At 43.6% G+C, this 13,825-nt stretch overlaps 1 protein-coding gene across 1 annotated transcript in view; it reads left to right on the forward strand.

Moving 5' to 3' along the window:
- Window positions 1–13,825, forward strand: part of PPP1R14C (protein phosphatase 1 regulatory inhibitor subunit 14C) — a 45,788-nt gene continuing 31,963 nt past the window's right edge. The window contains exon 1 of the mRNA XM_081854405.1: window positions 1–333. Coding sequence (XP_081710531.1) covers window positions 64–333 — 270 coding nt within the window. The 5' untranslated portion in view covers window positions 1–63. The remainder of the gene's footprint in view (window positions 334–13,825) is intronic.

A 13,825-nucleotide genomic window follows, 5' to 3' on the forward strand; every position in this document is an offset into this window, starting at 1 on the left:
GCAGCCGTAACAGAGACCCCCGCAGGATCGGGTCTCCCCGCGCAGCAGGGGCTGAAGCAGACCATGTCGGTGGCGACCGGGGGCAGCGAGCCGGGGCCCGCCGCCACCGGAGGAGGCGGAGGGAACCGCGTTTTCTTCCAGAGCGGCGGCGGCTCGTCCCGGGAAGAGTCGGTGGCCCCGTCGGCGGCGGTGGTGCAAGTTCAGCAGCAGCAGCAGCAGCGGCGCCACCAGCAGGGCAAAGTGACGGTCAAATACGATCGCAAGGAGCTGCGGAAAAGGCTCGTGCTGGAGGAGTGGATCGTGGAGCAGCTCGGGCAGCTCTACGGCTGCGAGGTACTCCTGGCGGGGGAACTGATCCCGGGAGGGAAGGAGGGAGCCTTCGGGGCCCGGATCCGAAAGGCAGGAGGGAAGGGCGCCCCGTCGAGGCCCCCAGACCCACCCCCCAGCCCTCCGCGGCTCCCGGCTGGCCGGAGAGCGCCCAGCAAGTAGGAGCCACAAGTACTTTAAATCCGCCCTCCCTGCCTCGGGAAGCGGCATCCTGGCGAGCAGGGAGACTGAGCAACACGCTGCCTCTCCAGCGCCTTCTACAAAACCGCTTTCCTGATTTGATCGCATTTTTTAAAAATTAACCTGCATGCCATTTTTAATCCTCTCATTTGCATATTGGGGATTCCTTTTCATCACGGTCGTTTTATAAATTGCACCGGAGTGTGAAGATCTCCCTGGCTGAGGAAAACGCCGGGAATGTGTGTGTGAATCTGAATGAAGCCACCTCTAAATGACATTCCCGTGTTCTGTCTCCCCTTCAGCTTCGCCCTCTTAAGGGTGTGTGTGAGAGAGAGGGGGGGGGGAGCTATGCAAGATTCCCACTTCCCACAACCAAATAAAAGGGCACGTTGTTGCCCCTTAAAAGAAATCCGTGTCTATTTTGCCATAGGTGTGCTGAGTGGGGGGTTCGGGGGGTTCCTGCCTGCGGCGCTTCTCCTCGGGATCATGTGATGCTCATTGCCCTCCGCGCTTCTGCCTACAGCGGCTTAGCTCAAATCCTCGGCCGGCAACGCGGAGGAGCGCGCTCACTTCTATGAATGGTTTATTTGCCTCTCTTTCTTGGCTCAAAACCCCACCAGCCTGCCATACCACGTACTGTTGATAATGATATTCATTAGTGTACGCGGAGCTGTCGGTTTGCTAACCTCTCAGTGTGATCTCAGATCGCAGGTTTAAAGTGCAAAGAGATGGAAGCTGTTTTAATATCTGAGGCCAGCCTTAATTTGTTTGGCTAAGTGGGCTCTCCGCTTTCGGATAATGCGTAAAATGGGTAGGACATCGCAACCAGTGAGTGCTTCTGTCAGGCTTGCATACTAACTAGAGGTCGTATGTTACTGGATGTTTCTGTAAGGAGAGGAGCATGGGAGGTGGAGTGATTAGATATATTTTTAAATCGTGAGTGTTGCCTACCTTAATCTTGTCTGTAGTCAACTTAGTGCCAGAGAAAAAAAACCAGATCAGTGCCTTTGGGGGTTCATTTCAACGGAGTTGGCAGTCCTTTTCTCCTACAGAGCCTGTTTCATGTTGGAGTTTGGTGGAATGTGTCCAGGCTTGTGCTTGGACATGTTAAATGAGAACGTTGCTTATTCCCTTACTTACATGTTGGGAATTTTCCCGGTGAAAGAATAGTGAGTGACAGTTCAGTATGTATAATGGGGAAAGCAAGAATCAGCTTTCCTGGGGGATGGTGAGTTGTCCCTAAGGAAGCCAAGTGCTCATCAGGTTAGCAAATAGTATCTTGCACAATTTATATTTGATTGGAAGAATGAATGCTTGATTTCTAACAGGACTGAATTGCTTTTGGAATTAGGTTCTTTTGACTTTGCTATGATAGTTAGCTTCTGTTCAAATAGCAAATTGGGGAAAGAGTGGTTGTGTTATTTCCGACTATAAATTTCTTAAAGAATTAAATGAGTACTGTAACTATATTACCTTCAGGACATATCTGAAGGCAGCCCTGTATAGGGAAGCTCTTTAAGGTTTAATGTTTTACTATGTCTTTATATATGCTGGAAGCCACCCAGAGTGGCTGGGGCAACACAGTCAGATGGGCGGGCGGAGTACAAATAATAAATTATTAGTATTATTACTATAAATAACAGCTGGGAAGGGGGTTGTTTGGGAAATGGAGACTTGCAACTCTGCACTATTTTCCCAATGAAAATTATCCCCCACTCTCAAGCTGCTATTTCCCCAATACCTTGTCAAGGGGGACACAGGTATCATACCTGTAATATTGTCCTATGAAACAAAGAAGCTTGTGGTTGATTGTAATTGGGATTAATGGTTCCAAGGTGGGGGGGGGAAGCCAAAACTCCTTTCCTCATCCTACCCTGACCCCCATGGTCCAGTTTCAGTTCTCTCTTTTCCCCTCCCAAATTTGTGCGCTGTTCAGTTGTTGTTGCTTTTAACAATTTAAGAAATGGACTATTTACAGACCTTCCATATCTAGTTCTAGTGATGACCTTGGAAGTCTAGTTGTCATTGAGGTGGCAAACCTGAATCTCTGCTGAAGTATTTCAAACTCAGGGTGAGAGCTCATTGAATGTAACTCCATACAAAAATCCTGTGGAATTAGAAAACTACCGTAAGTTAGGGCAAAGGGTGGTAGCCTAGTCAACTCACTGACATGCTAGTGTTTTGTAGCAGCTTATCACCCTGCTGCAATGCTCCATGTGCACACACTTAAAGAACCCCCTTTTTTGTCTCACTGAGGGCCAAAGTGGAGGTAGTCGTGATTGTTCACACATTCAGCATATTAATGGATAAAGGTCTACTTTTGTCACAAAAAGAAGTATGCTGGGAAAGAGACTTGAACTCTTTACACTTTGCCTCACAATAGTTTCAGGCACTTCCCTGCCTGTTTCACTCCAGTACATGAGGTGAACTTGGCTGGAGAGAGCAGTCATTGAATGGGAGAAGGGTAAGACATTGGGGGAGGTTCAGAATTGGACACCTCCCCTCCCTGCTTAATATGTGAATGAATTAAGCAGAAGTGCCTGGTTGGATCAGGCTGAAGGCCCATCTAGTCCAGCATCATGCTCTCACAGAAGCCTGCAGGCAGCACCTGAGGGCAATACAGTGGTACCTTGGGTTACAGATGCTTCAGGTTACAGATGCTTCAGGTTACAGACTCTGCTAACCCAGAAATAGTTAAGAACTTTGCTTAAGAACTTTGCTTCAGAATGAGAACAGAAATCGTGCAGCAGTGTCAGCAGGAGGCCCCATTAGCTAAAGTGGTGCTTCAGGTTAAGAACAGTTTCAGGTTAAGAACAGACCTCCAGAACGAATTAAGTTCTTAACCCGAGGTACCACTTTATTGCTTTCTCTACTTGTGATCCCCCAGCAACTGGCATTCAGAGGCAAGCTGCCTCTAACAGCAGAGGTGGAACATAGTCATTGTGTCCATTGTAACCAATGATGGTCCTCCATTATGGCACTCCACATGTAGCTATTTCTATAGCATTTAGAAATAGGCCAGAAAAAGCATTTGGAATGAATTCTCTGTTTTATGTTCTAATGGCTTATTGGGCATCTAGCCTAACTGAAAGCTGGTAAAGACTTAAGAACCCGAGGGCAGGCTTCATTAGAGTTTCTTGCAGCACACATCAAAGGAAAATGTCTAAATATTAATGCAGTGTAGAATATACATCTTCCATTGTTTTAAGTGAAGTGTACTGTCGTAGCTGGAAGAAGCTTTGTCAGTAAATTGTGCCAATTTAGATCTTGTTCTGATGGTTTTGTCTTATTGGGTGGAGCTGCATAGTGCAACACTTGCACAGCTTGTCAGGGGCGTTATTCTATACAGCTATAGTTGAGTTAGGTATGGTGTTCAGTGCTTTGGCAAGACTGGTCAAGGAATCACCTGAAGTCTGCAAGATGTGAACATGAAATGTTGCCGTGTCCTTGCCTTCTAACTTGAGTGCTTCTGTTCAAAGTGCCAGCCAGCCTCAATGATATGGAAGGTTCAAGTGGGAGAATTCATGTCTTCCTGACCCACCTTCCACTAAAGACTCTGTGGCTCTTGGGGGAGACATTGAGTGTTGCTCATTCCTCCTTTGATCGTTTTTGGAAAGTGTGTTTAGCCCCTTTAGGTGCATCAAGGCAAGTGGTAATTTTACTGACCGTTCGGGTTATAATAAGAAAAGTAAAATATAAATATAGTATATAATTAGGGCATAAGCATAATTAATTTCAGAGACAGGAAATGACTTTGGATTCATACATGTGTTAGGTATAATTATTGTAAAATAAGTGGTTAATAAAGCTGCAATTTCTTATGCCTACAGGAAAGCAAATCCTCAGACAGATTGTGATGATTAAATGCTCAAGCCAGAAACTTGTTCTGGTTTCTTCTTCTTGCCATTCTCATGGGGGGGGGGATTGTAAAAACCTATTCTATTCCAGATAATATTTTCAGCAAGAAAGGTAGCATTAAAGTTGTGCACTTTTAACATGTTGGTGCTTAAATAAGCAAGTTCTTTAATCTGAAAAGTTCACGTGTGTTTTTGGAATAACACACATTTGAATATTTGGAGCCTCTGAAAGGATGAGGCTAGAAAAGTATGCTAGAAAAACCTTGTTGATACTTGTAAGATCAGCTTGACTAGTCCTCTCATTATAAAGGTTGCACTTTGATTTCTTGGATCAAAAGTGAATACTATACATTTGCTAGAATCTGATCAGCCCCAGGCTTGCATTCCTGGAATTGGTTTGGCCCACCTCAGCTCCATGCAGGCACTGGCACCCACAGATCATGAGATGGTACATGGGAGAATGTGTGAACGGGTGAGCATTCCGGTGTAAGAGTTCTTCACTTTGTCCCAGGTTAAAGGTAAAGGGACCCCTGACCGTTAGGTCCAGTCGTGGCTGACTCTGGGGTTGTGGCGCTCATGTCACTTTATGGGCCGAGGGAGCCGGCGTACAGCTTCCGGGTCATGTGGCCAGCATGACTAAGCCACTTCTGTTTTTTTTTATATATATATAATATTTATTCACAGTTTAAGAGTTACAAAAAGAAAAAAGGAAATAATACAAAATACAGAAAAAAGAGAATACAACAACAGAGAAAAAATAAAATAAAAAATAAAAATACATTCACTTAAAAAAGAAAAAGAACAAATTAAACCTTTACATGACTAAGCCACTTCTGGCGAACCAGAGCAGCGCATGGAAACGCCGTTTACCTTCCTGCTATGTACTTGCACTTTGACGCGCTTTCGAACTGCTAGGTTGGCAGGAGCAGGGACCAAGCAACGGGAGCTCACCCCGTCACGGGGATTCGAACCGCCGACCTTCTGATCAGCAAGCCCTAGGCTCTGTGGTTTAGCCCACAGCACCACCTGCGTCCCTTTGTCCCAGGTTAGGCAGAACTAAATGTTAAGCTTACAGATCATAGCCATGGTAGCTGGTTTATAACACTGCGAAGGCTTTATCCAGGCATTGGCAAACTCGGCCCTCCAGATGTTTTGGGACTACAACTCCCATCATCCCTAGCTAACAGGACCACAGATCAGGGATGATGGGAGTTGTAGTCCCAAAACATCTGGAGGGCCGAGTTTTCCTATGCCTGGCTTTATCAGATGGAAAATCCATGATGGCCTGTTGTATGATCTGCCTTATCTACACACATCAAAATACTTGTGGTGTTATTTTGGTACTTGAATATCTTTATTGACCTTAAATGCTTTTGGACTTATTTTAGATATAGCTTCCCTGGTATGCCACCTCTCCTAGCTGACTTCAAGGGCAGATGTGGTGGTGGATGCAGATGGCTAAGTTTTCATTAGTAACTAAGTCCAAAAAAGCCTCAATTGAACTACCTTTTTTGTGGAACTGGACACTTCCACAAAAAAGGGAAAGCATTATTCAGTGCTGGGAAATTGTATTCAAATCCCCAGTACCGCTAATACTTTTTTGGTGATGTAGTAAACTGGATGGACATTATGCAATGTCTACATTTGGGGGAAGGCTTGTGTGTGCATGAGAGGAGGATAAGGGCTCTTGTGCAAGGATCTAAGCCCACATGGTAGCGATTGTTGAAGACCCTGTGCTGCGCCGCTGCATATTAAGCTTCACTTGCATATGTTTTTGAGGGATCTCTTCACTTTCTTTCTAGCAACTTCAACAGCATAGAGATGCAGACCAGTGCTCAACAAGAAGCCAAGTTCACACTGTTCTATAGCTTGTCATAACCCTTGCCTAAAGTAGTAGCCTTTGCTCTGATGCGGAGTTGCTGGCTGGATCAGTGGCAGATCTGTGGACTCAGAACAGCAACCTAGGCCCCAACACTGATGGCCAGCCCAATCATTAGTCCAGTGGCACTGGAGGACAACCCAGGTCCCAGCATCATGACCAAGCCTGAGCCCCACAGATCAGGAGCAGTGAAACATGAGACTTCCCACCCCCACAGGTCTCGGGAGTTTGTACTCTCTAAGCATGCATCTCCTGAGGAACCACCCCCCCCCCAAGATCCGGAGGGACCCACATCCCCAAATCACTTTGTCAATTCAGGGAGCACACCTGGATGGACTTCTCAGAAGGGCTCTAAACCAGAGGCAAAGCACTCCTTCTGGTCTCAAGATGCAGACAACAGCTAGTATCTCATAGAAACCACTTGTGGCCGCGTTAAACCAGTTTCCTAGATCAATTGTTCCTGGTGGCCGCATCTTGCCCTATTTGAGAAACTGCGGCTTAGACAAGATAAATGCACTGCATTGCAAAGCAAGGTTGATGACTAATGTTGCGACTGGCTAACTTTGCCCTCCAGAATCTTAAGTGCAGGTCATTCCTCTTAATAGATTGTAGTGGGTCTGTGGATCACTCACGCAACACGACTCCTAGAAGCTGCAATTTTAATAAGGTTTAGTTTACGACAAAGTAGTTTGCAATAAAAGCTTGCAAACAAAGTGATGTTTAAAGCTATAAATATTTTCTGACTTGACTCTTCAGAGAATGGATCATATCTGGAAAGTGTTGGGTAAAGACTTTAAAAGCATTCTTTATGGTGCCTGTTACTTTAAAAATCTTGAAACCTGATGTGAGTGAGATGATGATCTATATTTAGAACATAAATAAATCATTATTCAGGGAACCCTTGTCTTTTCTATTTTTAAAGTAATGGATATGGTAAAACAGAAGGAAGTGATTTCAGGATTGCTAGTTACTACAGTAAGAATGCAACTTAATTACTACAGGAAAAGGAAAATGTTCAGTTCAGGGTGTATATGCCCCCGTCTGATCAAAAGAATCTTGAAACTTGATGAGGTTCATTTTTAAGCCAAGTCCCAAACACAATAGTGTGTGTGTGTGTGTGTGTGTGTGTGTGTGTGTTGAACAGGGTCACATCAGAATACATATCAGCCTGTTTGTTCCAGGGACTCTAAATGGATTGGCTTGATAGAAAAAAGCAATCTATACTTCATACATTCATCATTGTCTAGCTAGCATACTGAGGTGGGATTAATATACAATAAGAGTGTTCATATTGTAGCTAATAAAAGTGGAATATTGAAGCCGCTACAGGAGAACTATGTTGCTCAGCCTGCTAGCCAAAGCATCATGGTGCACTACTTTGCTGCTCTGGGAGCATTTGGTTCCTTGCTCTGGAGATGATGGTGTGGAAGAAGGGCTCATGGGCAAAGTCTGCCAGTCACTGTTGATAGTATGGAGCTAGAATGGACCAATGGTCTGACAGCTATGGCAGCCTCTGAAGGTGCATTTTTACTGCTGCTTTGGAAAGTGACACCACTTGTCACATTTTCCGCTCTGGGCAGCCCATCTCTACCACGATGCCATCCTTTGTGGAACTGTCAAAATGCCGCATGAAATATTTCAGGAGAAATATGCTTCTCTGTTTGATTACTCAATTGGGTTGAAATTATGCTTTAATTGCTTTATTTTAAGCTGCTTTTAGGGTGTATTCCTAAGGGCCAAAAAGTGGCACATACAATTTATTTGAAAATAAATAAAAACCTCTTATCCCTGAGGAAATGAACTTGCAGTGGCTGAGAAGATGAGCAGGACACCCACACTTCTATCCAAGATAGGTATTATTTTTGTACAGAAGCTCCAATAAGAAGACCTCTGCTGGATCGGACCAGCATTCTGCATTCTCATAGACCAACAAATAATATTGCATGCAGACGTGTATGAAAATAGGAGCTGCTCTGCTCCGGAAAGTGTGCTCATCATCCTGTTAAGTACACAGTCTCCTCTTGAGGAGCAAACTCAGAAGGGCGTGTGATAAGTTTTGTCAGTCGGAAGCAGAATTGTTAATTGCAGTATTTATCTCGCCCTTTCTCCAAGGTAGTGTATATCACACTCGCCTTCATTTTGTCCTTGCCAAACTGTCCTGTGGGTAAGTTAGGCTGACAGAGCATGGCTGTCCCAAGGTTACCTAGTGAGCTTCCTGGCTGACTGGGGATTGCTCAGCAGTCTAACCCCTACTCGCCTGAGCAGTGTACTGACTGACTGAGCAGCTGGGATATCACAAAGGAATCTCCTACCTCTCTCTGTTGAACAGTCTTGTGGCTTAATTCTAGAAGGGGGGGGGAGTTGTGCAGATGACCTAGTTTTGACACTACAACAGCCAGAAACTAGTACAAAAAGAGTTTTGGAACTTATTGAAATATTTGGTCAGGTAGCAGGTTTTAAATTGAATAAACACAAGACAAAGGTGTTGGAAAAAAATCTCACGGTGGAGGAAAAAGATAGTTTTCAAAGAGAAACTGGTTTGGAAATTACTAAAAAGGTAAAATATCTGGGGGTGAACTTAACATCTAAGAATGTGAATCTATTTAAAGATAATTATGAGAAATGCTGGGCTGAAGTGAAGAAAGATTTCGATATATGGTCAAGATTGAGACTTTCCTTGTTAGGCCGAATTGCTGTAATTAAGATGAATGTATTGCCGAGATTGTTGTTTTTGTTCCAGACATTGCAAATTTTAGATAAGATGGACTGTTTCAAGAAGTGGCAGAAAGATATATCTAAATTTGTCTGGCAGGGCAAAAAACCCAGAATTAAATTTAAGATTTTGACTGATGCAAAGGATAGAGGGGGCTTTGCCCTGCCGGACTTAAAACTTTATTATGAAGCAGCAGCTTTTTGCTGGCTGAAACCATGGCTACTTCTTGAGAATACAGACATTCTGGACCTGGAAGGTTATGATAATAGTTTTGGTTGGCATGCATATTTATGGTATGACAAGGTAAAGGTACATAGAAATTTTAAAAATCATATTATTAGGAAAGCATTGTATAATGTATGGAATCGATATAAAGATTTGTTTGAAAGTAAAACCCCCAGGTGGCTGTCACCAATGGAAGCTAAGGCGGTAAAAAGATTGAACATGGATACAGACTGGCCAAAATATTGTGAAATTGTAGAATATGATGGTGAAAAGCTGAAACTACAGAGTTTTGAGAAATTGAAACCTAAAGTCCGAGACTGGTTACATTATTACCAGATTAATGAAACTTTTAAGCAGGACAGAAAACTAGGATTTCAGAAGGAGAGGTCAAAGTTAGAAACAGAATTGCTAGAACCCAATACTAAGAATTTGTCTAGAATGTATAATCTGCTGCTAAAATGGAACACACAAGATGAAACGGTTAAATCAGCCATGATTAAGTGGGCACAAGATATTGGTCATGATATTATGTTTGCTGACTGGGAGCAGTTATGGACCACAGGTATTAAATTTACGGCATGTAGTGCCCTGAAAGAGAACATAATGAAAATGATCTATAGGTGGTACATGACCCCAGTCAAGCTTGCAAAGATATATCATTTGCCCAATAACAATTGCTGGAAGTGTAATGAATGTGAAGGAACTTTTTATCACCTTTGGTGGACCTGCCCAAAGATTAAGGCCTACTGGGAAATGATCTATAATGAAATTAAGAAAATCCTTAAGTGGACATTTGTAAAGAAACCGGAGGCTTTTCTCTTGGGCATGGTCGGCCAATTGGTACCAAAGAAAGATAGGACCTTTTTTATGTACGCAACAACAGCAGCAAGAATCCTTTTGGCGAAGTATTGGAAGACTAAAGAACTACCTACTCTGGAAGAATGGCAGACCAAGGTGACTGAATTTATGGGACTGGCAGAGATGACCGGCAGAATCCGTGACCAGAAGAAAGAGACAGTGGAGGAGGACTGGAAAAAATTTAAAATCTATCTTAAAAATTGTTGTAAAATTTCGGAATGTTAAGATGTCAGGGGATTGGACACTAAGAATTACAGCTATAAATCGAAATTTATAAAGCAGAAACTCTTTTTAAAGAGAATTAAATATAAAAATGGGATGAAGAATTGCTAAAAATTTTGAAATTTGGATGCAGTGAAGGGGAGGTTTGGGGAAGTCGCATTATGTTTGTTTTGTTTTTTCTTTATGTTGTAAAATCAATAAAAATTATTATAAAAAAAAAAAAAAAAAATAGAAGGGGGGGGGAGTTGGACACCAGATGATAGTGCAAATAATGCTTTTCAATAAAGGGGAAAAGGCACAGGGGAGAAAGGCAAAACTGACAAGGACATCATCTTTTGGGGTAGAGACAGGTAAGTGTGTCTCTTGAAGCATGAAATAATAATAATAATAATAATAATAATAATAATAATAATAATAACAACAACAACAACAACAACAACAATAATAAATTTATTATTTGTACCCCGCCCATCTGGCTGGGTTTCACCAGCCACTCTGGGCGGCTTCCAACAAAGACCAAAAATACACTAAAATGTCACACATTAAAAACTTCCCTGAACAGGGCTGCCTTCAGATGTCTTCTGAATGTCAGGTAGTTGTTTATCTGTTTATTTGGAAGGCGTATTCACAGGGGTGAAAAAACCAAAAACCCACCTGTGTTGACCGCTGTTCTTATGTGCAGTTGTGTATGCTCTACATTTCACACCATGATGTGGGATTTTGGTTTGGCTGGGTGATCTTTGGGATTCTTTCCAACTCCAGAGCTCGAATTTGTTGATAGTCTTGGTAAAATTGCCCATTTCTTTCCCTTTGTTCAGGAGATTAGTTGATGGCTGTCAATAGCAGGCTTTAGCAGTGACTAAGAAAATAGCCCGAGACTATTTGGAGAAGAGAACCATGTCTGTCTTTCTCCTTTGCCTGGGGGTGTTGTTTTTAACCTTATATGTGAAGACATGGCAGTTTGGGAGAAAGGCAAATGGGAGCTGAGTTGGTTTTGGAAGCGTTTTGAGGTGCTGGTTGTCCCTGATGTGGCGCTGAACATTGGAACATGTGGTAGAGCGTTTTTATCCCATTTATTTGTATATAAGCACAAATATTACACAACACTGCTGGCCTCATTCCACAGTAGACTCAAACTCGAGTAAGCACTGCGCTCCTGAAACTTCTCACCACCCAGAAATTGGGGAGCATGTAATAACATGATTAGTTTCTGTTGGATAATTCATTATCTCATGTAGTGCTCTCAAAAATTGTATATCTGTGTTGATGACAATTAACTTGCAGAAATATTGTAAACCCAGTTCTAGATGAAGTTGAGCACATACTTGATGAGCTCCTGGAATATTAAAGTGTTTTACTTTGAATCTAACCTTGTTAGAACACAAGGTTGAAGGATAGTGTCTTGGGGCCCCTCCATATATCCTGATTATTGCACATTCATGATGATTTGTGCTTACAGTGCTACTGGAGTCGTTACATGCAGTCCTGATCTCAGTGCTATTTGCACATGCAAAGGTTTTGGGATAGTCACACTTCTTCGTTTCCATTCGGTGCATATTCTGTAACTTCCACTGAAATCCCATCTCTCTTTATCAGGGCTTTTTTTCCAGCCGGAACTTGCTGGAACTCAGTTCCGGCACCTCTTGGGTGAGCACCATTGCCATTATAAGAGAACAAGGGAGGCCTTCATGGTGAGTCTCGGCACCTCTTTTTCCAGGAAAATAGCAGACCTCTTTATACCACAAATGTTTGCTTTATTTTTATGGCTTCTTTTGTTGCTCTATAGCCCCTCTGAACAGCAGCAGTGTGGCTGCACTGTGGAAGTATTGCTGAACAGCTAAAGCAGGATAAACCCAGCACTAATTCTCTGTTATTGTGTCGAGAAAATGTTGCAGGATACACATGTAATAAAACAGGTGGGGAGGGGCCCTTGATTTAAAGACATGTTACTGAAGTGGGTAGGGAAATGTTTTGTTCAGGTGTTGGGAATGTTGGGCTCTCCAGGTGTTGCTGAAATACAACTCCCATCAGCTTCAGCAAGCATGACCAATTGCCCGGGTTGATGGGAGTGGGAGTTCAGCAATATTTGGAGGGTCAAAAGTTTCCCACACCTGGTTTTGTTGGGCATGTGCTTCACCCAGCGGCGGAGCAAACCATTGGGTGGTGTGGGTGCCCTGCGCCAGGGGGCGGGGCCAGCTGCCTGTGGGGGTGGGGCCAGCCACCTGCAGGGCGGGGCAAGCTGGGCAGGACACTCCGCAGGGCCTCAAGGAGTCTGCCTGCCTCCTCCCACTCAGACACCCTACAGCTGGGGGGGGGCAGCGGGCGGACTGTTTAGGGCAGCATGGAGCCTGTGGGTGCCTAAGCCACCGCATTACTCCCAGGAGAGACATGTGGGTCGGGCGCACTGCAGGCCCCGCGGTGAGTGCTGCCCTGCATTTTGTCACCCCCCACAGTGGTGACACCTGGGGTGGCCCTCCCCCACCACACCCCCCTTCCTCTGCCCCTGTCTTCACCCACTACAACGTATTTTCGGAGTCTGTGCCAAAATTGGAGTAATTGGAGGGTCTCCTTGCACCCTCTTGCTAGCAAGAAAAGAATATTTTTTGATGTACTGTTTCAATACATGAAAAGAGTTTAGTTGCAGAAACTGAAGTGATTCTGAATAGCATATTCTGAGTCAATAGCAGACAAATTGCCATTTGTGCAGATGTGTAGGCTTTTCTTACACCTACATTCAGAATCCAAAAAACTCATGAATTTGACTGGATACTACAGATTCTGTCATTCAACGTTTTGTGCTTGGAGGGCAAAGCTTTTTGTGACCATTCATGTAAGATAAACAAGGAGGCAGCTGTCCAATTCAAAAGTATATGATAGAAAAGTGATTATTGTAAAAAGCATATGAATATTCTTTATCCATTATTTTTGTGTACTTTATCCAATAAGTATTGTATTGAACTGTTCTCAGTTGGCAAGGCAGGGAAGGGGTTAACTAAGCCAACAAACTTAAAGTCCCCTCAGGAGTGGATACTCCTCCCAGTTTCAGGAATTATTTCCTGTCTGCTTCCTCAAAAGTAATGTAAGGACAAGGGAAGCAGTATGAAGGAATGACAGTAATTGTTTTATGGGCTAGTAAGGATAAAAAAAATGTTGTCCATACCTGGTTACCACAGTATGTGAAATGAACAGTTTTTGTTGAGAAACTGTGTCCCAGATTAAATCCTATTGACTTGTTTGAAACAAGCACATACTCTGAGGATCAAGCTGGTTTTTGCATAACTCCAGGGTCGAGGCTCAGTGGCAGGGCAAGTGCTTTGCATGTAGGTCCCCGATTCAATCCCCAGACTCTGAAAGACTAAAACCCTGGATAGGCCCTGGCAGTCAGTGCAGACAATACTGAGCTAGATGGATCAATGGTCTGCCTCTGTGTAAGGCAGCTTTCTATCTTCCATCACTTTGCTAGCAGACCATCATGCTGGGTCCTGGGTGTTTTTTTGGTGTGCTGCTAAACCAGGCATAGGCAAACTCCGGCCCTCCAGATGTTTGGGACTACAATTCCCATCA

The sequence above is a fragment of the Podarcis erhardii genome (genome assembly GCF_964252035.2).
Source record: "Podarcis erhardii genome assembly, chromosome: 3".
In the NCBI taxonomy this organism is placed as follows: domain Eukaryota; kingdom Metazoa; phylum Chordata; class Lepidosauria; order Squamata; family Lacertidae; genus Podarcis; species Podarcis erhardii.